Source organism: Triplophysa rosa, linkage group LG22 (assembly GCF_024868665.1).
Source record: "Triplophysa rosa linkage group LG22, Trosa_1v2, whole genome shotgun sequence".
NCBI lineage: Eukaryota > Metazoa > Chordata > Actinopteri > Cypriniformes > Nemacheilidae > Triplophysa > Triplophysa rosa.
Genome location: NC_079911.1, coordinates 9,858,706 through 9,886,017, shown reverse-complemented (window position 1 = coordinate 9,886,017; position 27,312 = coordinate 9,858,706). Strand labels below are relative to the sequence as shown.

Sequence of the window (27,312 nt, the reverse complement as noted above, 5' to 3'; positions counted from 1 at the left end):
GAGTCAGTCAAGAAGTAAGGTAAGAATAACTGCCTATTATGACGTAATAATAGTGTTTTTACACCCTTTATGTACATAAACTTGTTGTTGGACACTCCATAAACCAAAGTAGGACCTTTAAAATCCCTAGATATGTACTCTTTAAATATATATTTTTACATTTTTATGAAATATTGCAGTGTTTTATTATAAATAATTTATCCGTGCAGATCATTTTTAACTAATGTGCCCTGATAGTCTTTCCTCAAGTAGCCTACATAAAATGTCTCGGCTGAGGCGGGACTATTCTGACTGTCCAATGGCCAGGCTTCCAACAATTCAGTAAATTCCCACATGCAACCAAACCCCATCCTATATTGTTTATTTTTTATTATTTCACCCAGACATACATCACAATTCATAAGAAACCACAACTTGCATTTCATGCCAACTTGGAAACTATTATACATGTACAGTAGTATTGATTATCTATCCGCTGGTACAGCCAAACTAACAGAATTCAGTTTGTTTTCTGTGGTCTAGCACACAGTACCTAATCAAGTAATTAACACAGTTCATTAATTACATTGTTAGCCCACAAATGAACAAAAAGATCAACACCTCTCAGGTCCTTCTGGATGATGCTAGAGGCCGAAATGTATGGTGATTTTAAATGAGAAAAAAATACAAACGACAGAAATGAAAGACATGGAGGCATCAGGTTACCGGGCGGTTAACACTATAGATCTGTGCGTCAGGGCCGAGTTGGACGATGTGTGATTGACCATCCAAAAGAGTTTAATAATGTGCCAGGGAAAAGAACCCAGATGTGACTAATGGCTCCTAAAGCACACATTTTATTGGTGTTAACATTAACCAAGGCGTTCTCGGAGCTAACAGCATTAATCTGCACTATCCTCCGCAAGAGAGCCATTAATATGAATTGAACTCTATTAAATGAAAAATTAGTGTGCTACCCATCTGTCAGGTTTCAGATGGGTACTAGTGCTTCGAGTTTTAGGCTCCCGAGTCTAAAATCTGCAACGTTTGACCCGACAACGGAAGCGCCCAAAATGTCTTCCAAATCTGCCATACCGGGAGCTCGGTTCCAGACAAATCCGAGCTCTGGCAATTGCTGCTCGCCACCATCTGTATGAAAGCAATATCCGATTAGTTTTTGGTGTGCAGCTGGAGTCGAACGAATTTCCCAGACTCCTTTGTTGATAATGAGGACGCCAAACATCAGCTTATGCCGTTACACAACCGAATATTAAGAAGGCTTCCATAATCTTTCAAAGAATTAAAATTTGAGATGTGAAGGGATTGATGATTTGGTTTTGGTGGATGATTTTGTTTTGGTGGGTTATTTTCGTGCAGCATATATATCACCCCTCGGGCATGAACGCTGGACTTAGCGTGCAGATGGGAGGGAAGGTCCATCAGTTCTGAAGAGATCAGATTAGGGCTTTATTTGTCTGAAAGAGATGAGAGAAGGCAACATTCATCATATGATCATATTCATCATATGCGTATGATTAGTAAAGTCAACTCATCCTGGAAAAAGAGTCACATACAGTACAGTACATGCAATGAACGTGCTAAAAAAATTAATCATATGTGGTAAAAGGTTTGACAGACTAGCATGACACTAAGAAAGGCTATGAGATTTCAAAAATTGTCAAGAAATATGGGGGAAAGGAGTACTATTGCAATGACGGATATGGTATTTGGTATTTGAGCAAACTAAACTAAAATTAGTGGGTGAAGCAGAGCTTAGTAATGAACAGAATAAAGAATGCTTTATCTTTTTGGTGAGCCAAAGGCGCTGTGTGGTAAAAGAGCAAAATGCATTTAATCTACTCCCTGTTGGACTTTTGTAGGGATATTTGTATAAATATGTGTAAGAATGTGTACATACATTTGCTAGATACCTGTTGTTATAGTACTAAATAAGTTTCATAACCATGTCTGATTGCCATGTACATTGTATGGTAAAACATATAGAATGAAATATGCACGCAGTTTGTACAGTATGATTACATACATTTCAAGACTCAACAGCAGGCATATAAATGTTACAGGCAGATACACAAATTTGTTTTAAAATGAAAAATACCACAAAGTTGAAAAAAAAAACATTGGCGAGGTCCAAGGATAACCAAAAATTAACTGATTATCATAATACAATTTGAAAGCATGTGACACTTTTATGGATATATAGGCTACATTGGTAAAACAACAGTTTGTTGATACGAGATGAAACAATTACCCCAAAATTAAATGAATTAATTTAAATTCATATGCTGCTTTTTGTATGTTACACACGGGTTGGGAATGACATGAAGGTGAATAAATGATTAACAGATTTTTTTTACTGTACTATTAAGATCTTTGTTGTTACTTTGCCATCAACAGTGGGCTTTTTAAAGCATTTAGAAATCTCTCGGAGTGCAATGAATGAATTCTGGCACCTTTTGGGAGTGACGGAAAGCTTTATTCCCCCCTAAAACGATGAGTAAACGCATCAGAATCGGAAACACCTTCCTGCCCTCTTGTCTCACTCCCTAATGACATTGCGAATGACAAAGAATGCCTTAATAGCCTCTCTCACACAGCGGTTGAAATTGAATTTGTGGATACTTTGATTAAACCTGACAAGGACAGATTGAGTTTGACCTCTAACAAGATGGACACACACAAAGGAGGAGTGCGTGTACGCGTGGGGCAGAGGATAAAGAGGAGCAGACAGAAAAAGTAGACATTTACCTCAGTAATTTCTGAGCACTTAAGAGCCTGGTGTTGACGTCATGAGCGAGCAAGGCTCCATTACTGGTGGGCTGCCATCCCAGAGACTCGGATTGCTTTATACTTAAGCAGAACACGTCCTCCACCGCAAGTACCGAAATCTAACCGGCATGTTAAATCACCTTTCATTCAAATTCTGAACATTCAGCAGCGTGCTATACAATATTTCAATGCTTGCTAGTCAGCATTTATCCATTCTTTCAGGCTGCCTCTCCATCTCATTTTGTCAATTCAAAACAAAAGAATGGGACGTGCCTGTCGTCTCAGGGGACGGTCCGTGAGGTCTCTGAATGACATTGACAGAGTCTTGTCAAACATACAACCCCAAGAAAGACTGCCTGGATCATCAATCCCTCAAAGAATAATACTAAAACACAAGCGGGGTATATACTGGAAATGAAATGTGCTCGATGATAGCATTGTTTATTTTTATACGCTGTTTGTGTTTATGTTGTACCTGGCACACTGAAGGAATAATGCAAATTAAGTAAGGATGGCAACACGTCCAACATGTTCTTGAAAAATGTGCTTGACTGCACCATGTGCATAGCATTAAAAAAAGTCTTTATCATTTGGTAAATTTCTGCTGCCATCAACAGAAAATGTACTAAAAAAAAAAAAATTAAGTACCACCTGCTAATTTCATTAAATATTCAGTTGCCCTAAGACAAGATTTTTAAATTGTACAAACTTTATAAATCGGATAAGAAAAACAGGTTTTGGTGCCAAAATATTGTGTGCAAAAAAAGCAGTACTCAATATGATATTCACGCAACTGGGTCTTGTGATAGAAATGTGTTTCGTAAGCCTCAGGGAGATGTGCGAGTGCAAAAGCAGCTCACATGGGTGCCTACTTTACTTATTCCTGCTATTTTCACCTTTGCTGATATTTCACACAGCGAACCCAACACACAGATGTAAGTAAAATGCGGTAGAGGGGTGCGGAAAGATAAGGAAGGGAGGTAAAGAAAGAGAGGCAATATCTGATGATGAAAAGAAGAATTTAAAAAGGTCTGACGGTCAAGGAGGACGAGTTCCGGAACCAATATTCCCTACTGCAATGAATGATAATGTAACAGATGGTGGATTTTACTATTTATTCATTCACGTTACATTATTTATTGAAAATCTGATGTATAATACAGTACAATTATTATTTTCTGAATGCCATGTGCACTCAACGGCATGTCATTTAAGATGGTATATCTACTAGATACGCACAACTGGTCTCTATTTAATTAAATTTGGGACATTATGCAAATTATCATTGGCTACATTCCTAAAGATCATTGACAAAAAATATTTATATGTTGACTGGCACAAAGCACAGAACCGGGCATAGAGGTAAATGAACTGGAGAATGAAAAGTCAAAGATTTTAGAAGTAATTCATACTTCGTTATGGTAAGGGTTAACGTTACTGACATTGTGGAGACTATACTTTGTTTGACTGCAATGTTAATCCAGGACTAAGCAAAAGAGGCTGACCAGGAACACATCCTTCTTGGCAAAAGCGGTCACGATTGAGAGAGATCAAAAGATTGACAAGCAGGGTATGAGAAAAGAGAGGAGAAAAGACTTGATGAAGAAGAGAAAGAGTGCAGAGGCGGAAAGATAATGGCGAGAGAGGGGAGAGATAAGACTGTAAAACTGCTGAGAGGTGCAGAGAGCAAGAGACAGTGGGGAGAAAGAACCTGGTAGGGAGTCCTAATAAAGGTTGAGGGAAGCCCTGGTAGTTTGGCCTTAGTCAGGGAGGGGAGTCACAGATGCCCTTGGCTGCTCGCTGAAGCAGCGCCTGTAATTACTCTGTACTCTCTTATCATTATGGGGTAAGCCTGCATCTCACAACTATAAAGCAGCAGGCCACACCATACCAGACGTTTTTACACTCTGTTACAGAACCTCTCTCATACACATACACAAAATAGAAACGTGCAGAAATCCGACTAAGTTGTTTCAAACATGCTAGCTAGTCCATAAAATGTGGTAGGCAATCTGGTATCTTGGACCACCAGAAACAAACAAGTTACCTGCTGGTTATACCAGGGTAAAGCGGTCAAGCTGTTTTTACAACGTGATAGCTGGTTGACCAACTAATGGCCCGCGTACACTATAAACCAGCTAGCATGACCGAGAACACAGCTTCAAAGGGATGGTTCACCTAAAAATTCTGTATCATTTACTCACTCATGTCATTCCAAAACTGTATGACTATTTCTTCTGCAAAACACACCAAAAATATAAATATATAAAAAATATTTTAAAGAATGTTGGTAACCAAACAACACTGTCCTCCATTGAATCACAAAACCACTGTGACGTTTCTCAAAATACCTTCATTTGTGTTGCGCGCAACAAAATCATATACAGGTTTTGAACAACATGAGGGCGAATAAATGATGACAAAGTTATTACTAACGGGAGAATGCTTTCCTGTAGCTCAGTGATTAGAGCGTGGCGCTAGCAATGCCAAGGTCATGGGTTCGATCCCAGGGATTGCACATACTTAGAAACAAATATGTAGTGCAATGCAAGTCACTTTGGATAAAACGTCTGCCAAAATGCATGAATGTAATGTAAATGAATGACACAAAAATCTGTTTTCTATGGTACACAAAAAGATGTTTGTGGCTGACAGCCTCGGTCACTATTCCTTTTAATTCTAAGACCATTCTACAAAATTAGTGACATTGTTCCATTAAAGAAAGTCACGATTAAACAAGACTGTGATTAAATAACAATTTTTTTGTGAACTAACCCGTCAAGCAGGATTTCCACCAAGGAAACACACACACAAATGCAGTTCATGCACGCACACACTTACGTACACATAAGGCTACAGCACAGTTAACCTCTATCGATCCATCAAACCGTCTCCGTACACCAGCAGAAAAATTAGGGTGCAACTTTTGGCTCTGTTTCAGCGTGGCTGATCAAACCACATACACATAATTGAACGCACACACAGAGGTCTCATCTCGCTTATTGGATTTTCTGTCTTTGAGAAGCAGTACAGGCAGTGCCGCATTTTAAATAAACAGTCACCGTTTTCGATACGGAAAGCAGTTGCTCCTTACAAGAAAGTGCATATTACAGTTTGCTTGTTGATTTTGTAAGTGGCCAAAAGATACTAATCAAATACAAAGCCGGATAGAACCAGAGAGAAAAGATTGATTATCTTAAACACACATTTGTATCATTTTAGCCAGTGTAGGGAATATCTGTGCATCAGTAATTCTACAAAACCAGCATCGCTCAATGCTGTTCCCAGGGGAACACAGAGAGAAGGATATGAGATTTTGTCGCATGTATGTACGTTAGCTGTTCAATTGCTTCACCGGGGGTGACAGAAGCGAGCATGAGAAACACAATGAAACAGTACAAGAATCCCACAGCCAATCATATTAATTAAAAGTTATCAATGCGTGAGATTAAATTAGACAAAGCAAGGGGTGAAAGGGGATCGTGGTAAGGTGGGGGGAGAGAGAAAAATATTGCTACAAACAATATGGAGAATATGATCTGTTGCAATGCAGAATATGCAAAAAGAGAGAACTGATTGAAAGATTGGACAAACGAAAGAGGAAAAGCCAATTGAGTCATAATGTGTTACCAATGTATTCAATCTACCCAACTGGGAATTCATTAATTTGTGTCATTTTGTGATACAAAGAGGAAAGAAAGCCATCCGGGTTGGAATATCATTATGGCAAATGATGAGACAATCTTTATCAGTCAAACTGTTGTCAATATTTACAAATCAATCTCGAATCAAACAAGACATTTATTTTGCAGTACGTTTATTAAACTCGGTTTCAAACAAAATGGCAGCAAAAAGGCACTTTCAATCCAGTGTTGATATGGTGCGGTCAGACAATGAACAACATCAAGGGACCAAAGTGTGAAGTGATTCAAGAACAGAGCAAAAACAGATGGCATTTCCTCTGTGAAAAACTGCAGTTTGCCAGCAAAGAAAATAAGGCAGAAAAAAAGCTGATGTCTGGGTTTATCAGTCAAAAGAAAGTTAGATCACTTCACATTAGCATTTTGACAATTGAGTGATAATGTGTTGCCAATGTATTCAATCTACCCAATTGGGAATTCGTTAATTTGTGTCATTTTGTGATACAAAGAGGAAAGAAAGTCATAAGGTTGGAATATCATTATGGCAAATGATGAGACAATCTTTTTCAGTCAAACTGTTGTCAAAATTTACAAATCAATCTCAAATCAAACAAGACATTTATTTTGCAGTACGTTTATTAAGCTCGGTTTCAAACAAAATGGCAGCAAAAAGGCACTTTCAATCCAGTGTTGATATGGTGCGGTCAGACAATGAACAACATCAAGGGACCAAAGTGTGAAGTGATTCAAAAACAGAGCAAAAACGGATGGCATTTCCTCTGCTGAAAAACTGCAGTTTGCCAGCAAAGAAAATAAGGCAGAAAAAAAGCTGATGTCTGGGTTTATCAGTCAAAAGAAAGTTAGATCACTTCACATTAGCATTTTGACTTAGTCAAAAGCAACAATTGAATACTTTCAAAGAGTAAAATTGACCCAAGACCTTCATAAGACACACTTTTACTTAATGTCGTAAAAACAGCTATTTGTAGTATCTGTAATAAAAAAATGTTTTTTTTTTCCAAAATGTATGTCGCATGCTAACATAATGCGCTGCATGCCAATTCGCAAATTATCTGTCTCTAATGACATTCATAATCAGTTTTTTAACCCTGATGTATCCGGATGGTCTCCAAATTACAAGTGAAAATCCGAAGCATTCCAAAGCACTCTAAAAGCTGACATTTCCAAAAACTCATTGCGAGAGGGAGGAGTTTAGTCACTGAATTAATAAATAAAAGTGATGCACCACTAAAGTAAACATTACAAAATTTGTCTATTTATTTTAATTAGGACGCAGCAATAGTGATGACTCATGTATTATACTGCTCTTTCTGGAGTCTACACACTGTAGTATGAAAGCCCTCAGTATCTAAATATATTAAATACTTTGAATTAAAAGTTTAATGTATAGTAAAATAGTGTAAAAGGAACCATGGTTTAACGATAGCAACCAATCACCACATCTTAAATGGTTTTATTTGTGATAAAACCATAGTAATCACAATTTACTGTTACCACAAAAACCACTAGTTTATTTATAGTATTTGTAGTAAAACTATATGCATGGCTGGGGAATAACGAAATACATGTAACTTTTGAGTTTAAAAATATGAGGTGGTAAAATAGGTGGTAATCAAATTACAGTTAGGGCTAAATTACCAATGTTATTAATTGGAATTTTAATGTCATTTATTTCGTTACAGATTACTTTTTAAATCACGTATTTTGTAATCTGTGTGAAATACATTTGAAAAGTAACCTTCCCAGCCCTGACTAGCCTATATGCAAATGGAAATCAATCACTAAAGATTATTCATGTAATTTAACTTCTCATCTTCATGAATTTAACCCAAACAAGTTATTACAAGATAACGTTCACCTTATGAGGCAGCAAATGGACAAAGTAAATAGATTTACTTTCAATACATTAACCACATCGATAGAAACGGAAACTTAGTTAGACCTAGAAAATAGTCATGTGACAGAAGTGGTCAATGTTCTCAAAATTGCGATTGCAAAAATTGCCATGAAAGTTCGATGGAAGTTATCAATTGCATTAAATTGGAAAAAATTAGATTTTCAATATTGGGTTCCCTAAAGACCTTTGACACAGTATGGCAACCCTTCCTGGATAAAGAACTGACTGACTATCTATTATTCTTATTACTTGATTACTATATTGTTATTTTTTTATTCCTAATTTACCTTTTTTTTATTAATAACTTGTTTCTCCTTGTTTACTTTCCTTGTGTATTTACTTAATTATCTGTTTATTAATTTATTTTATTTATGTTGAAGTTCTGGAGAGTTCGTTTAAAGGAGCACTATGTTGTAAAATTGTTAAAGTTTGATGGGATTTAAGAGGGTACAATTTTTATGGGGGTAATAATATAGCAGCACACTGCCTCATGATCATTATCTGTTTGTTGGTTATTCTGCTGGAAAATGAATAAAGAAATTGATAATACATTTTTGTCTAAACTTGTTAATTAAAAGAAATACCTGTTTTAAATCTGAAAGCTAATTCCTGAGTGATCCAGTGTCAGCTAGTGAGTGAATGTGTGTGATAAATAAAAAGGGAGAGTTTAAGGTAGTGACTGGCCCTCACAGGAAAGATTCCTGCTCAGCACACCAGCCGTCACTTGCTGTATCTCCAGCGTTGGGTTGGCAGCAGCTCAGTGATTTCTGACAAAATTACCATCTGTAACAGACTGGAATTGGACTCAGTACACTACCTCTCTCCACACACACCTCACCTCCACCGGATAAACAGCACCCAGGGGGGAGACCAGAGCGGTCATCCTTTCTCTCTCTCTCTCTCTCTCTCTCTCTCTCTCTCTCTCTCTCTCTCTCTCTCTCTCTCTCTCTCTCTCTCTCTCTCTCTCTCTCTCTATAGTTTTAGTCCCTTAGCTCAAATTACTTTTTCGGGTCATTTTTAAGTTTCAAGAAATTTACCTAAGTAAATTTTTTGAGTTGCAATGCAAAGATAGGTTAGCATGAAATTCCACACTGCATTAAATGCAGTTAAACACTGTAACTCATTAGTGTGTGCATGCTGTCATGCTGCCAGGGGTACGTTTCTCGAAAAACAACATAACTCGCTGGTTAACCACCATAGTACGATGCATCGTTGGGGAAATTAACGATGTAGTTACGACTGTTTCCCGAAACTGTAGTAACTCTGTCGGAGATAAATTGTTTGAACCAAGTTGGGTCAGCAATCTAGTTGATGAATCCACACAGGTGGTGGGGTAATGACGTCTACTAATAAATACGTTCAGATCGAATTAAAGTCAAATTCTTGCTGTAAATAACATACATTGCATTTAAGGACTACTTTTCTTGTCCTATTTTTGTTATCTGTTTATTTATTTCACGATATTTCATTCATTCATAAGTGTCCTCCTATTTGTATATATTTAGAATGATGGCTATGGAATGCACTGCATGTTGCTTAATTGCTTTGATCAAAAGCTTGATGCATGTAAGTCTACATGTCATAATTTAGACCTGTAGTTCCAACCACGCAACTTTGCGATGCTGCTTGCGATTGATCGTTGGAACAATGGTTTTGGGAAACGCTTAAATCGTTGAACTATGCTAGAACGACGGAACTTGCGACAGTAGTTGGCTAACGATGCTTTTGGGAAACGCACCTGGTTTGTGGATACAGTGATGAAGAGATGTGATATTAACTGAGATTCTGCTTAGCCCTGTCATGCTCGAGCTGCTTATCAAATGAGGGTGTAAGTATACGTTTTATGTCCGTCCAACACATATAGAGTTATATTCTCTAATGAAATGAGAGTATATGCGCTATTTTGCCACCGTGCCTGCCAAATGATCACTTAACTTCTTTTTTTAATGGCTAATGCATCACGTCAAGTTAGAAAGTGCCAGAGACAGAATTTCCTATTGCTAACAACCTATACCTTCTTGATGATCTCAGAAAAGAGAACTACTGCGACAACCATCACTCTGAGCTTTCGCAACTTCTTTGTGTCAGTGGAATTTTTATCAGGATTTGTGGGGGTGAGATCAATATGAGCTTTCACAGGTCCTGGGAAAAGTTCAGCAGATTCTACAGTCTTCTGAATCATTAAAGGTGTCGAGAAAAGCCACACATTCAAAAACGTTTTTCCTCACTCTCTCTTTGTGCGGGATGCTTAGTAAAAAAATAATTAAGCAGCCACCAGCTAAAGCAAAACAAGTGCAGACCATATTTCAACCAGGCTCACAATTAGACAATATAAACCTTTAACTAATATTCTTCACAGTGGAAACTCATAAGCCATCCTACCCTTTCAGATAACCACTTTGTAATTTTCTCTTTCATGAGAGATTTGTTTTGTGCACCTCAGGAGATCAAACTAAATATTATAGGTGCAGTTTTATTTAATATTTTTTCAATATTTGCTACCCTGTTAACAAACTTTGGGACTGTTTAAAACACTAAATTGTGTGGTTCTGTAAGCATGAAATGTTTACATAGATATTAAATAAACATGTTAATGAAATCCTAGGTTAAACGTTTTTATCAAATAAAAATACACCAGATTGGGTAACAGGGAGTTATATTGCAAGCCAGTGCAGCCCACATTTTCCATGGGCTTACAATTATAAGATACAATTTACCCAGTGGAAACTCATAACAAGCCAACCCACCCCTCTTGATAATGACTTTGAAATTACCCCGCTACCCCGCGAGTTTTATTTCATCAGAACTTTCATCAGAACGGATTGTAAAGAAACAGCACCTAACGCAACAACAACATGTTTTTTTTAAAGCTAGTGTGTTTACACAGAAGCGTAATGACACACTTTTGGTTTGTGATGGGGACATATTTCAAAACCTGCATGCTGACAGAATGGAACAAGCACCTTTCCCACTTGTTTGTCAAATGAACACAAAGTAGGCCAGAGGGACTGTGCTAATAAAACATTCAGCTTCTGTTGTTCTCCTCCAGTCTCATAAATAAACGTGCGATGCAAATAAATCTTTTAGGGAGTAGGATGCACTTTTACTTCCGTCAGTCATGCAGTGAGTTTCTTTAAAACTAAAAATGAGGTAAAACCGTAAAAGTAAATACAAAGCTTTAGATTAAGAAGGAATATCATAGAGCATGAGAATGCAAATGTTGTCTTGGAGCATTTTTACACGAATATGTTTTAAGTTGCATGGCAAAAGTTCAGGACTAAATCATGATCTGGCCCATATGTGAAGCCTGGAATAGGTGGCCTAGTCCGATCTGACCCATCAGGTCTTTGGAGTAGATGTTTGGAGATCTCAAGTGTAACAGCTGCAATCTGGATAGTGATGTTAAATTAGTCAATACCTGAAAAGCGATAGTCAATGTGGACAACTCTGGTTTGCTCAGTTTTTGTTGAAGTTCAACTGAAATTGATTATTTTTCCTTTAGTGGACTACATTTACATACACATAACAACCTCGTAATTTCTTTGCATTATCAAACCAAAGCAATTCGAAGCAAATCCTGACCTGCCAATCATGTTGATTGATGCTAGTGGTGCTGAAATTACTTAAAGGGGTCCTAGTTTGACTATTTTCAAAGTCTTTCTTATGTTTATGATGTGCTGAACAATAGGTTTATATTTTTCCATTTTCAATTTTTTTTATATTACATATTTCACCTGTGTTTTACACCGTCATCTCGATTCTCAGAAAACAGGCTGTTGAGTTTCTGGTTCTATGAAGTCCCTCCTTCTGAAATGCTCTGATTGGTCAAGCCGAGCCAGTCTTCTGTGATTGGTCTACTGCTTAGAGTGTGTGTTGAGATGTCCCGCCAATTTCCCTATTCGTGTTCCAGGGGGCAGGGTCGATGTTAATTTTGGGATTCATGATGTTACTAACTCACGAAAAAGTTTGTTGTTGTCCCAACGAGCCATTCGTTGTTCTGTTCAGAAAATATCTCCCTTTCTGTGAACTTTAAAACCGTGTCTACACCGGACGCAACCGCGCCGCATCCAGCGTGGACAAAATGTAAAATTATAATGAGTTCTAATGCATTCTATTGTCTCTTGCCGCGTCGCGCCGTGTCCGGTGTAGACACGGTGTAAGCGGTGCGACTCGGCAGATGTTGTTTATGCTCAAACAGCCTTACTGTTCACTAACTAAATTTAAAGAAGTGAAATTCCATCAGACCTCCCCTTTAAATGCAACATGGTTGTTATCTGATAACATTTAATTATACTGTACTCTACATTTATAAGTGCCCATAAGAAAAATCCCAGATGAGATTTTTTGATATCTCAGTTGTTCCTCCTAGACCAATGAGATTTAATGGAGAGCAAATGGAAACTTATGCTTAAACTTTCTGGGTCTCAGAAAATTCTTCTGATAAAATGAAACCCAGAAATCTCACAAATTTCTCCATTATTAGTATTAGAAGAGATCTCAATGACTTCACAAACAGAGCCCAGATTTGCCAAGTCTGCAATCAAGTCAATATTATTGAAGATTTCAGTGTGAACTCATTCATATCCCATTTCATTTCATCATTATTTCTAATCAAATTTACCCAAATCCAGATTCATTATTGATAAATCTGCAATAATTTAACAGCTTTATACTGTTAATGTATTTTAACATTTGTGTCATTTCTTTCTATTTTTTATTTTCCTTTAGGATTAATATTTGAAACTAAGTTGATACTAGTTGAAACACAACTGACATCTCCTTTGATTATAGTGAAGAACAATGTATTTGAGCATTTGTTGTTTTGTTTTAATATATTGTTTACACTAGGATGTTTTGTATGAATTCCAAATAAAATCTTTTTCATGTTGTGCACAACATGACGTGCGCTCCGTGTAAACTGTCATGCATGTAAAACACAAGCTGTGATGTTTTCTCCTCAGGCTAACAGCGTGTCATGTTCTCACTCTGCAGAGCCGCAGCTGAAAGGCATCGTCACCCGCCTGTACAGCCAGCATGGCTATTACCTGCAGATGCTGTCGGATGGCACCATGGACGGCATAAGGGACGAGAACAGCTGCTTCTGTGAGTGTGTGTGTGCACGTGCTCTTTCCCGCTCATTATTCACACCTGACATGCTCAACGTGACCCCTGATTGGTCAGTTGTCGAAAGCCTTATTGTTATGAGTTGTGTCGCGTCTGCGCGTGTCCGCGGCCATGACCGCTAGACAGACGTAAAATAAACTTCTGCTGTCCGCATCACTCATTTTCTTCGTCTTTGAGTCTCCTCACGCACGTTTCTGTCTGTCTGTCCGTTGTAATTAATTTGAGAGCTCAGTGTTGGCATGTGTCCGGTGTGTGAGGCCTTAGGCCAGGTGTATAACACTTAGCCTACGGTCACTGGTGCCAGTTTGAAGATTCACACTCCGTAACGTGATTGAAGATCACACTCGGTGCACTTTCTCAGCTGAAATGACAAGCTTAATGGTTTAATGCTGATTATTGCTGCTTTATATTTACGTATAGTCATCGAACAGTTGTTTTATACAAAATGATGTAAAATGAGCGAGCAGGAGCCAAAACAGCTACTCACCAACAGTTCACCCAAAAATAAAAATAAAAAACCTTTATGTGAGTCTCTCTTCTGTGGAACACAAAAAAAGCTATTTTGAGAAATGTCTCAGTGGTTTTGTGTCCATACAATGGAGGTCAATGGGGGCCAGTGTTGTTTGGTTACCAACGTTCTTCAAAATATCCTGTGTTCTGCAAAAGAAGGAATGAGATGAGGGTGTTAAAATGATGAAATCATTTTCATTTTTGGGTGAACTATCCCTTTAATAGGGACAATCTGTACTATATGGTCAAAACTTTGTGGACACCTAAAGACAACACCCATGTGCTTGTCGAACAAAACCACGGGCATTAATAGAAAGTTGGATGTCTCTTTTTTGCTATAACAACTTAACTGGATTGGTCTTCAACTAGATGTTAAAACATATCTGTGGAGATTTGATGCCATTCAGACAAGAGAGCATCAAAAGGTCAGGCACTGATGTTGGCCGATGGGGGTCTGGCTCAGCATTCCAAATACTCCCAAAAGTGTTCAGTGGGGTTCAGATCTGAGCTTTGTGCAAGCCAGTACTTTCATACAGCTCAGTAAATCATTTGGACCTCACTTTGTCCTCCGAGACATTGACATGCTGGAGCAGAAAAGCACCTCACAGAACCGTTGCCACAAAGTTGGAGGCACACAGTTCTCTTGAATGTCATTGTTAATAGATTTACCTTTACTGAAATTAGAGGTGCAGCCAATCCTATTAATTAGAAGTGGATATCATACTTTTGGCCATGCTGTGTATTTGAATCAGATGTCTGGACGTAATTCACTTATTCACTCTTGGACGTTGTCGTACTTAGTTAAAAAAAAAAGGTTTAAAACCAGACACAATAGGAAAATCACAATAAGAATTCCACAATATACGTTTTTCCTCTAGTTCCTCTAAAAACGATCTGCACACTCATGCAAGTCTTGTTTAAACCAACGTATTCTGTATGAGTTCAATTTGAGGTCTATGTCCTTGACTGATTGGTACAATAATCATTTTTTATGTTGAGTCAAAAGAACATCCCGAAAAAAGGAAACGAGAAAGGAAAACATACCAATGAAGGCAGACATGTGATGTAAGTTTGCTTGTGTTTTTTGTGTGTACATATAACAGATTAAGAATTACATTGGCTTGGCAGTTGTCTTTGTGCACTAGTGTAGCACATTCCTGGTGGTTTGTCAAAGACTAGCGTACATGTCACGGTTGTCTGTTGCAATGATGACAGTCGCACATGTTAAATAATCCTACATCCACAGCGTCCCATGAACATTGTGAAATGGTGTACATCAATACACAATAAAGCGCTATATAAATGCCTCCATTCATTCATTCATGCATCCGAACACTCCATGCCCAACGGGGTGAGTTTGATGTTGCTAAATACTGTCGGACACTAATTAGATACTGTCATGTACTGTATATGTCAGGCTCTTTGACGGCTAATTGTAGAAATAATCTTCCCCCATATTTTCTATGTTTATCATATTTTTATGTCATCATTTACATGCCCTTGTAACATTTCTGCCCTTGTGACGTGCTTCTGTTGAATACAAGAGGAGAAATTTTGAAGAATATTTTTACTGTTTCTTTCCCATGAAGACATTTTCCACCCTGCCAACATTCTTCTCTTGTGTCACACAAAAGATCGTCTGGAGCATGAAAATTAGTAAATGGTGACAAAATTGTGATTCTTGACTAAACTGTTCGTTTAAATGTGCAATATGGTATCTTGATAAATATCATGGATGATACATATCAAACAGTATCCGTCTTTCTATCAAGGACAAAGGACTGAAGACAGATAGTGTCTCTCGGACTCCCACATGCACGCACTTCCTGCCATTATCTTTGCCATCTCTGTTAGTCATTTATCCTATGTTAGCGTTGAGTCTAGTCCTTATTGCAGCCTTTTCTGGACCTTCTGGACTGGAAGAAGCCATCTGACTGACATGTAAAGCAGTGGTCCTCAAAAGGCGACAGCGGCCCAAAAGGGGACCACAGCTGACTCCCAAGTGGCCCCAAGATGACTAATATTTTAAAATGAGACAAAATGAGCATTGAAATACATTAAAAAAACTAAAAATCAAGATATGTCTTAATATTTGGCCATTTTTGTTACAACATTTTTCTATAGTTAATACAAAGCTCTGTTTAACTGGGTAGAAAGTGGGATGGGGGCCTTTGAATATTGTTGAATACAATGGGGGTCCTCAGAGTCAAAATGGTTGAGAATCCCTAATGTTAAGCACAGCTTTACTGTGGCTCAGTCAAGGTCATGGGTTCGATCCCAGGGATTGCTCATACAAAAATCGATTGTGTAATGTAAGTCGCTTTGGATGAAAGCGTCTGCCAAATGCATGTAAATGTAAAATGACTCATTTGTCTTGTTGTACTGAAAACTTTGTAAAAACATGCAGAATATGTATCTTTCTCCAAAGCGCTCTTTGTCAACCATATACCTTGTAAACACGTAATGTCTGCTTACCTACTGTTTCTCCTCACACACTCCATATGTTCCCCTGACATCCCTGACAATGATTTATATTCTTCCTCCTGTGTTTTATGTGGTTTTCTGAGCACACACCTCTTTGATTTTGGTCCACAGCACAGTTCAACTTGATTCCTGTGGGTCTGCGGATAGTGGCGATTCAGGGAGCAAAGACTGGCTTCTACCTGGGCATGAACAGCGAGGGGTACCTCTACACCTCCGTAAGTGACTGAAAGCTCTTTTGAAGATCGTGATTATTATCATAATTAGAATGATTATAATGATGCCCTCCGTGTGTCTCCACAATAATGATTCACAGATAATTGAAAATGTGCAGCTATTTGAGAGGTAAATTATACTGCAGAGAGGATAATTACTCGTTTCATATGAAAGAGTTGGGCCAAACAAACTGGCCTGAAAAAGTGAATGTTGGGTAATCAGGAAGATGCAGTTTCTGTCCGTGGTGCTGAAACCCTCAGGCGCTGTCTGCGGCACTGAATTCCTTGAGTTTTCCATTGGGTCACAGTTTGCTGCCGAGCTTCTGCGATTTTCCCTTGCTGGCAGATGCAATATTCACACTAACATGCAGACAATATTAAAAGCAAAGTAATACTTCTTTGCAGATCCCTAATACTTTATTTACAGATCCAAATTCACTCCACATACTCATTCTACTAACATGTAGACAACAACTTTTTGCACATGTTTATTTATTTACTACTGAAGCTTTTGTTGTCAAGATAGATCCTAATATACAGTATAGCAATATAGAGTCACGTGGCTTGTGACTGGCTCAAAAAATCCCTGTGTCCTCTGCTTAGTATCAGATTCCTCAAGCTCTCCCCATAGTGCCAAATTCCTTGGGTTCTCAACTTGCCATCAAATTTCTCAGGCCCTCTCCTTGGGGCCAAATTTTAAGTTCTCCTCTCAGTTTCAGATTCATCAGGTTCATACATCGATTCTGCTTATAGTGTCGATTTTGTTCGCATCAGGGTTGGGTATCGTTTGATTTTTAGCAATTCAGATTCTGATTCTGCTTATCGATTCCAACTCTTATTGATTCCCAGTTTCAGCTACAAAGTTGTAAAAAGATATTAACTTGTATGGTAATGTAGCCTACTTATTATCTGGTTTGCAAAATATATATACAGCCGCAGAAAGAATTAAGAAACCATTACAAATTTTTACTGAATGAGCATTTGAGGTCTGGAAAATACAGTTTTGTAAAGGTTATTCAATTTTCATAAAGGCTTTTATTGAGATATCAGCAGATCACAAGTTAACACATGGACATTTCTGAAAATGTGCACAGGAATTGATAAGAAGAATTGAAATTTTATATCAAGTATCCTGTTCCTAACCTTCGATTTTCGATTACCAACTCTAGTGCAAATTCAGATTTGTAGCAATCCACCAGAATGGTTTAGTATGCAGTTCTGTATGCTACAAAACATGTTTGAAAAAGTAACACTATAAGGAAAACCCAAAAGCCATGCACGCACACACGCGCACGCACGCACACACACACACACACACACACACACACACACACACACACACACACACACACACACACACACACACACACACACTAATCAGAAACCTCATATGGCTCTGGGAGCATTTTGAATCCTGTGTTAAGCGCACGAGAAACACTACTGCTGTATTAAATGTTTGCCGTTACCGCTCCCAAAGGTCAAGCTTTCTCATATAAATAAACACAACAATAACAAAGGATTAGCCAGTGCAGTGTGACCAATTACCCAAATTGTGTTTGATGTGGAGCAGAGTGGAGAGCAGCAGCATTAGAAGTCAAGGTGGAGCAGATATTTAGACTGTGTCACGTCTAGAGCGGGATAAAAGGCAAGAGAACGTGATGAGACAGCTCGCAGAGAGAGAGAGATCGAGTGTGTGTTTGTTAAGCTGTGTATATGTGTGTGCGAGTGCGCATCCCAGAGCTGGCGATTAGAATGTGGGGATGAGAGAGCTTTTGTCTACCGCCTCTCTGTGAACTGAGAAATGAGGGGATTTTCTTCTCAGAAGTGGTTCAAAGGAAACCGACTCTAAATCAAACCCAGCGTACTGATGCACCGCGATTGGGACATCCTGTCCTGTTATGGCTTACCTGAAACCGTCCCAACTGTAGATCTCGGTTTGGTAACTTCCATTTTTACTGTTTTTGAGTTAACTAACATAACCGTCCTGTGTCATTTGTACTCCCTGTCCCCTGTTTATTACTTTGGCTACAAGAGGAGTCAATTATTAGATTGAATTCTGGGTAATATCGTGCGAGACGGGCAGGTTCATTTTAATCAATGTCAGAAGGGTTATATAAGCGGATTAATTTGCCAACAATATCTTTGTTTACAATGCTGCTTATCTGGCATCTGGATGCAGTAAATCATGGAAATCATTTCTAGGTTCTGTTATATCACCAGCGCGTCTGTAACCCACGCGTGCGTATTTGCGCACGTTTGCGTACAAGACCGCACGAGCGTGTTCGATAACGATCAGCTTAGCAAAGTGTGTGTTGCCGAACAAACAAATGGGAGAGAGAGGACACAGCCAATGGGGAAACACCTCACTCCTTGGGGAATGGTGCTCCTCCCCTCCCCTCTTCTCCTCACTGCAGTTAAAGAGAAGGTCATTCATAATATGCCAGTATATTGTCAAGCCCTGCGAGTATCTCATTGTAATAAGCTCATGTAAATTAGAAGAGCTGCTTCAGGGACTGTGCTCTTCTGCTACATAATGGATTTTATACATCCCCTCGAGGAGACGTCACTCGCGTCTTCATCCACCATTTGGTGCAAAGCCTATAATGACCATTAGAGTTTTAAATGCCCCATCAAATGTGAAAGGAACTATTCGGCTGCATTGATTTAAAATCCACTCAATTTCCAGTTATGTCGATATTCCATTGCCATTCGATTTAGAAAGCAACACAATTGGGAAAGAATAACATTGTTCAATTCATGAAGGGATAGTTCACCCAAAATAAAAATGTTTTCATCATTTATTCACCCTCATGTTGTTTAAATCCTGGATATGACTTTCTTTTGTGGAGCACAAAAGAAGATATTTGGCAAAATGTCTCAGTGGTTTTGAATCCATACAATGCAAGTCAATGGGGTCAATGTTTTTTGGTCACCAATGTTCTTTAAAATATCTTCTTTTGTGTTCTGCAGAAAAAAACATTCTGTCCTAACTTTTTCTTTCGGTTTTATTGCAGCTTGGGAACCAGCTGTAGAGGTGCATACCGTAGGGATGCTTTTTGCAGCTGATATCGAATACCGAGTACAGATCCTGATTGGTATATAACTGATATATGAGCTTGCTGATCCCGTTAGCCTTTTATCAGATAAACGAATACTATAAATGTTGCCTATGTTATATTTTTATAGTAAAAAAACTTAAGTGCCATGTCAGGTTCGTCGTATTAAATGCGTTAGCCACTCTATTGGCCCTACATACAGGGCAAATAGTGAATTTTTCATTGTTTCTCGAAAGGTCATAGTTATTCCACACCGGCCATGACATGACTGCGGCACCGAACCGTTCGTCATGCATGTCCTCAAGCATTGATGTCATCAAATTGTGATTGGTTCGTGAGATCGGCCTAGTTTATTGAGTGCGGATCAAGTCATAAAATGTGATTATCAGCAGTTACCGATTTGCGGCCGATCGATCGGAACATCACTAGGACCATCACCAACTGTGATGAAGTGTGAAGAGAAATCTAGCCCAACTGTAACGTGCTATGATTATTAGGGGTGGGAATCTTTTGGTACCTCACGATTCGATTCATATCTATTCTTGGGGTCACGATTCGATTAAAAATCGATTCACGGTTTTTCCATTTTTAATAACGAATCTTTCTCAAAATTAGATGTGATTTATGTTGAGCCCCTTAACTGGCGCTGTCCCATATCCGGGACAGCTGTTTTACTTAAAGATTTTGCATGTGAATTCTTTTCTTATTGTGACAAACATTATATCATTGGAAAGTCTCTAGAAAACATATTTCATCACCGTTTTATAGAATAATGTGTGTAGGAAGAGTAATTGTTTCTTTTTTTAAAAGAGTGGGCTTAAAAATGTTTGTGTACTTTCCCTTCTCACAGTATAGTTTCATACAAATATATTGCTTTTTATTTTGTTTCTGTGCTTGTGTATTTTTTCATTGTGTCTGTTAATTGGAAAAGTAAAAAAGCTCAATGTCTGTTGTGGTCAAATTTCAGATCAAGTGTTAAAAACCAATGGAAAGCATATGGGCCCCTAGTGGATTTTTGCAATATTGCAGCTAAAAAACTCAGACATCAAAATTTGATGAAGACCGAAAGACCAAACTTGATACAACCATTGGTGATCCTTGAGACTTTGACTTGTGAAATTTTGGGACTGATCTGTAATTCCGTAATGTATTTTTTTATAAAAGAAATGAAATCTTTTATAGTTTTTTTATTACAATAAACATAGCAAAATCACTTAAAAGAAATTTGTGATTTCTTTTTTTGCAAGAATCTGCTAATTTTCTTCTTTCATGAATTCATGAGTTACAGCCATTTTAGTGCATTTCACGTGTGGGCTCAAAAAGGGCTGCGCCAGTTACGACTTTTACATTTGAACCCACGGCCCGCCCGCGAGAGCGGGGGACGCACCTACGGGTACCCACCGGGGGCGGTGGGGGCCGGGGGAGCCGGGCAGGACGCAGTGTCGGTCAATCGTCCTGCGCCGGGCTCCCGAGGACCGGCCGGGGGTCTCCCCCTTACACACGCTACCGCGCACGGTCCGGTCCTCCTCGTGGGTCCTCCGTCAAGTGAGAGTCTGGTTGGGGGCCCCCGGGGAGACGGGACGGGGGCCGTGGTCCCCGCCGCCGCTCTGGATACGGGCGCGTGCCTTGGTCCCCGCCGCCGCTCTGGATCCGGGCGCGCGCCCGGCAACCGACAATGATCCTTCTGCAGGTTCATCTACGGAAACCTTGTTATGACTTTTACTTCCTCTAGATAGTCAAGTTTGATCGTCTTCTCGGCGCTCAGCCAGGGCCCGCGAGGAGCCCCGGCGAGGCCGATCCGAGGACCTAGCTAAACCATCCGATCGGTAGTAGCAACGGGCGGTGTTTACAAAGGGCAGAGACTTAATCGACGCGGGCTCGTGACCCGCGCCTACTGGGAATTCCTCGTTCGTGGGAAACAGTTGCAATCCCCGGTCCCGATCACGAGCGGGGTTCAGCGGGTTACCCGCGCCTCTTGGCACATAGGTAGGCACACGCTGATCCGCCCATTGTGGCGCGCGTGCAGCACCGGACATCTAAGGGCATCACAGACCTGGTATCGCTCCGTCTCGCGTGGCTAAATGCCACTTGTCCCTCTAAGAAGTTGGACGCCGACCGCGCGGGCCGCGTAACTATTTAGCAGGAGGGAATCTCGTTAGTTATCGGAATCAACCAGACAAATCACTCCACCAACTAAGAACGGCCATGCACCACCACCCACGGTATCGAGAAAGAGCTATCGATCTGTCAATCCTTTCCATGTCCGGGCCGGGTGAGGTTCCCCGTGTTGAGGCAAATTTAGCCGCAGGCTCCACTCCTGGTGGTGCCCTTCCGTCAATTCCTTTAAGTTTCAGCTTTGCAACCATACTCCCCCCGGAACCCAAAGACTCGTGGTTTCCCCCACACTGCCCGGCGGGTCATGGGAATAACGCCGCCGGATTGCGGGTCGGCATTGGTTAAGGTCGGAACTACAACGGTATCTGATCGTCTTCGAACCGCCGACTTTCGTTCTTGATTAATGAAAACGTTCTTGGCAAATGCTTTCGCTCTCATCTGTCTTGCGCCAGTTTAGATTTTATTCCATTTTGCTGGAATGATGGCATTCGAGTCTTTATGTCTAGTGTTCTCAAATTACTTCACCTTCGCTTTACAAAGCTTGCATATTGCATACGTCTTGTCAAGCTCCTTCTTACCATAGAGTTGATAAAATCCGAAGTATTTCCAAAAACTTGCCCTCGCTAAAAATGGGACGGGGTGTATTTCTTTTAGCCCCGCCATCACTGTTGCTGAGCTTAAGGTGTGCGGTCTCTCGACTGTCCGGGTGCCGCACCGTTCTCGCAAAAAAGTTCCGCCTTTTTTGTTCCGACAGCATCAACAATTGTTATTTTAACTAGAAAATCGATTTTTGGAAATCTGTGAATCGACAAGAATCGCTAGGGGACTGAATCGCGATTCATATGTGAATCGATTTTTTCACCTACCCCTAATGATCATGTGACTTTTTTATATGCCAAACTCTGAGCACTTCCCCCTTGTCCAGGGAGAGGTTTCCAGGCCCAGTAACGCAGCTACTCACAGCTTCCATTGAACAGAAAAGATATTCTGTAATATTAACTAATGATTTGAATATTCTGTCAAGTTTTTTTCCCTTTATGGAACACTTATTTTGGAAATGGACTTAAAAGTGAATGATGACAGAATTTTGATTTTAGTGTGAATTGTACCTTTAAGTTCCAACTGTACCGAGCTCAGAGCTTCAGTACGGTGCTGAAGGTATGGACTAGTTCGATCAGCAAGTGTGGGCAGGAGTTTTTGGCCGGCAAATATGGGCGTTTTTTAGATATCTAAAATCTAAAACTATGGACTCGTTGGCGGCTTCGTGCAACTAGTCCATTGCTCTACTTGTTTGACTATCGGTGCTGTAGCCCTGGAGAGCGATGGAGGATGGACTGCAGAGGGAACCTCCAAGTTATTGGTCTACGTTGAGGGAGTTGTGTGGGCATCGAGCTCTGTGAGATACCTGTTGTGAAGTTATGAAAATGGTTTTCGGTTAAAAATAGAGCACGGTTCCGTCCTGACCCATTTTTTAGACAGTATGCTCTGGAAAAACCCTCCCGGGCTGAACGCGAGGGTGAGGAAGAGAGCACAGAGAGGAAATGCAGAGGGGGAGGCGCTGACACAGTTGTAAGATTCTTGACAGAAATACTGATCAGCCATTATTCAGATGTTTAAACCTTAGATGTAGGACGACTTGCTGCAAACAAAGTTTCAAACTTGATGGTGTAGGTGCATGCATGTGTGTATGTGAACTCTACGAGAAGTGCCTAGCGTGTTTTTGTGCCTTTATCTCAGGTTTGATAAATGGTTTCTATAGACTGCTCTCTGCACCACGGATTATATTGAGATTCAGAAAGCTCCCATCATCGAGATGCAATCACACGCTGCAGATTCAGAGAGTGATGTCGTTTGTAAGGTAAATGAAAAGCCTGAGACGTACCGATAGGAATCCAAATTAGAACACATGCCGTTTCATAAACAAACCTCATTCCCAGAATTCCCTCACAGACAGAGGATGTGGAAGGGTGGGAGAGAAACAGAGAGCTTAAGCGATTCGCTAATCATCTCCTTTTCCCTTGCAGATAATGAACTGCAGATTTTAGCCGTTCATCCCCGTAAACCCTCTACAGAATTTTAAGCTGTAGCCATTTCCTGTAAGCCCTGTTATGAACCCTGGCATCCTTCATTTGGGATTCACATTATTTCATGACTCCTCTGTCTCATGTCTCACATCTGTATTAGTGATGACTTGAAGAGGGGTGGGCCGTACAGGTCAATGAGTTTTAAGGGGCCCAGCAAATCACGTCAGCTGTAATGTTAAAAAGAAAAAATTGGATGTAATTCAGTAAGTTAATAATATCTTTGGATGCAGGGTTAATTTAAATAAACAGTTGTGGCCGAAAGTGCATGTAGATGGCATATTTGCACAATTTTTGCTTTTAAAGACCCGTCAGTCCAATGAAAGCATCATGATATGAGCTTTATAATTCAAAACTAGAGAACAATCAACTTGGTTAAGGCATTTATTTGGCAAAAAAGTCAAAATACAGCATATGAGGCAATGTGTGTTTTCATAATATACTAAAATATATAGAAATAACAAAAATCTCATCAATTAAGAATACTTTGACTACAGTTTTATCACATAATTATATTTTATTGATTTTATTGAGTCTATTGTTTATAAATACATCATTATTTAAAATATAAATATGTACCCATTGTCATGGGCCTTGACTCAGTTAGCTTTGTACTGTGTATATTGTATATGATGTGTGATTTTTTGGCCAATCCGTTCATTTTGAAGCTGAGCTTCAATTTAAAGGTCATGTGTGTAATTTTGTGGAAGATCTATTGACAAAAATGCAATATGATATACATAACTATGTCTTTAGAGGGGTATAAAGAACTTACATAATGAAGAGTTATGTTTTTATTACCTTAGAATGAGCTATTTCTATCTACATACACCACGGGTCCCCTTACATGGAATTTGTCATGTTGTTTCTACAGTAAATACATTATCTCCTTCGACAAAGACGAAAACTTGATGACATTTTAGTCCTGTGTCAGCCCCCGTAGTGCTTCGAAAGGGAGGGGGAGGGGTGTAGTGAGCCGTTGGTTGCAATTCGCAACCTCCCCACTTGATGTTGCTAAATTTCATACACTGGACCTTTAATCCAAGCCCATCGACACAACATGCATTTCAATTTTTAAAACATATTTTTAATATGAACTTTTAATAAAGGGCAAAGTTGTCCGTTTTACAAAGCTGGACATCAGTTTTAGCCATTATTGTATGTTCTCTCATTTCAAAAGCCCATCCACACATATGCTTGATTAAATATAATCTAAACAACTATTTAATAATATGAAGTGCTTTTTTAAATTAGTTTGGAAACTAAAGAGCACTTTAGTACCCCCATCACAGGTCACCTAATATTCCATAACATGAATCTTATTGACAGTGACTCTCCATTCATCATCTGAAACAAAGATGAATGCCATCAGTGATCAGCAATAACCCCACCCACGCTCACCAGCTCTGCGCCCATCAGTGAAGCGTCACCACAGTCACAACATAAATGGATTATGACCCAATCTGCATTTGTTTCATCTCTCCATTGACGTGTCTTGCCACTGACATGTTCTAGACTTATCCCATGTATAAGTAGCAAGACACAGTACTCGTACATACGCTCACATGTGCACTTCTGATGTGAAGTGGAAAGCTTAATTGATGCATAAACATAAATGGCAACACACTCATTATTAAGGATAAGCTTCATTAAGGAGCTTTATGTTGAGATATGATTATTGAGAGGAGTGGCTCCAAACATAGACGTAATTTGCGGGTGGGACAGCTGGAACATGTCCCCACCAATTTTTGGAAGAAATTAAGAAATGTTTGCGGACGATGTGTAGGCTATTGTTTAGGGGCCATTAACATCTAAAATTCGTGTAAAACGCAGAGATGCGCTGCTTTCTCACCATCTCCCGTTGCTCACACACGTAAGGTATATTTGCGGAAGACAGAGAGCCGCGACTCTAGAAACGCGGCCAGTATAAAATGCATGCATTATCCGTGCTTGCTTGTGCATCCAGTGTCCGAGCACAAAAACGCGTAAACCAATGAACAAGTGACATTTTTAGTCACAGGAATAAACTGTTTTTAAGTGTAAGACAGCACAACAGCCAAGTGACCTTCCCCAAATGACAGTTTGTTAACCACATATGCCTACTGTGAAAGCTGGAGTCGAAAAGCGGAGTAGCCAATGGATGGACCGCCCACTATATGATAAATATTCCCAACGAGTTATTACAGAAACAATTTATTAAAGTGTTGTTTTTGTCATCTCTGTCCCCACCACTTTTAAAAACAAAGTTAAGCCACTGGCCCCAAATCATATATACATCAAAGATGACTGTTGTGTAATGGCCACTTTCATTCAGACCACATCAGACTCACTCTACAAACCAAGGTCAAGGTTGGGCTGGTTATCGTGGTCCAGTTAACCCCTGTTGGTAGATGCTGTAACTACACCTTTTGGCATTTAAATATAATACTAAAATATCCTTTTTTTTATTTCGTTTCCAAAGCACCAAATGCTAACTTTTTAAAGGATATGGACACCTCTAAACTTAAATGTATGCTATAACTAAAGAAATATAATACAGTAGATGAGTATTTTGATGAGTACAGTTTCCTTTTGCAAAAAAATGAATTTGTTTATTGTTATTATTATTAGTAATATTTTGATTCTTTAATGACACTGTTTGAATTATGGGCTAAGAAATTATGGTTATAAGAAGATAAGATATATACATAGTGGCTATTGACTTTTGTTGTGTGTGTGTGTGTGTGTGTGTGTGTGCGTGTGTGTGTGCGTGCGTGCGTGCGTGCATGTGTGTGTGTGTGTATGCGTGTTCATGTTTGTATATCCTGGTGGGGACCTACACCTGAATGCACACCAACACATGGGGACTCGTGTCACTGTGGGGACCAAAATTGAGGTCCTCATGGGCACAAAAGCTTATAAACTGTACAGAACAATATTTTTTTTAAATCTCAAAAATGCAAAAAGTGTTCTATGATCTTTAGGTTTAGGGGTTGGGTTAGGGGTAGGGGATAAAATATACAGTTTGTACAGTATACAACTCATTACGCCTATGGACTGTCCCCACAGAGATAGTAAACCAAACATGTGTGTGTGTGTGTGTGCGTGTGTGTGTGTGGTGCGTGCGTGCGTGCGTGCGTGCGTGCGTGCGTGTGTGTGTGTGTGTGCGTGTGTGTGTGTGCGTGTGTGTGCGCGTGTGTTGGTGTGTGTTGTTACAAAAGGAACAAATCAAATTAAAACAAAGCAATAAATTAGTGTGAAAAAAAGTTCTTTATGTTTACTTGTCACAGAAATACTGTATATATAATATTAAACTCTTTAAAACGAAGGAATAACATATAACTGAATATAACTAAGGGAATTACGTTGTGACTAAAAATCCTAAATAAATTAACACGGTTGTTTGACTCATTAAAACACTTTGTA

At 39.4% G+C, this 27,312-nt stretch overlaps 1 protein-coding gene across 2 annotated transcripts in view; it reads left to right on the top strand.

Moving 5' to 3' along the window:
• Positions 1-27,312, top strand: part of fgf11b (fibroblast growth factor 11b) — a 43,336-nt gene that overhangs the window by 6,737 nt on the left and 9,287 nt on the right. Inside the window, exons 2-3 of one of the 2 annotated variants that reach the window (XM_057320417.1) lie at positions 13,318-13,428; positions 16,555-16,658. In XM_057320417.1, coding sequence (XP_057176400.1) covers positions 13,318-13,428; positions 16,555-16,658 — 215 coding nt within the window. Of the gene's footprint in view, positions 1-13,286; positions 13,429-16,554; positions 16,659-27,312 lie in introns of both variants that reach the window. The other variant, XM_057320419.1, reaches the window with a different exon arrangement.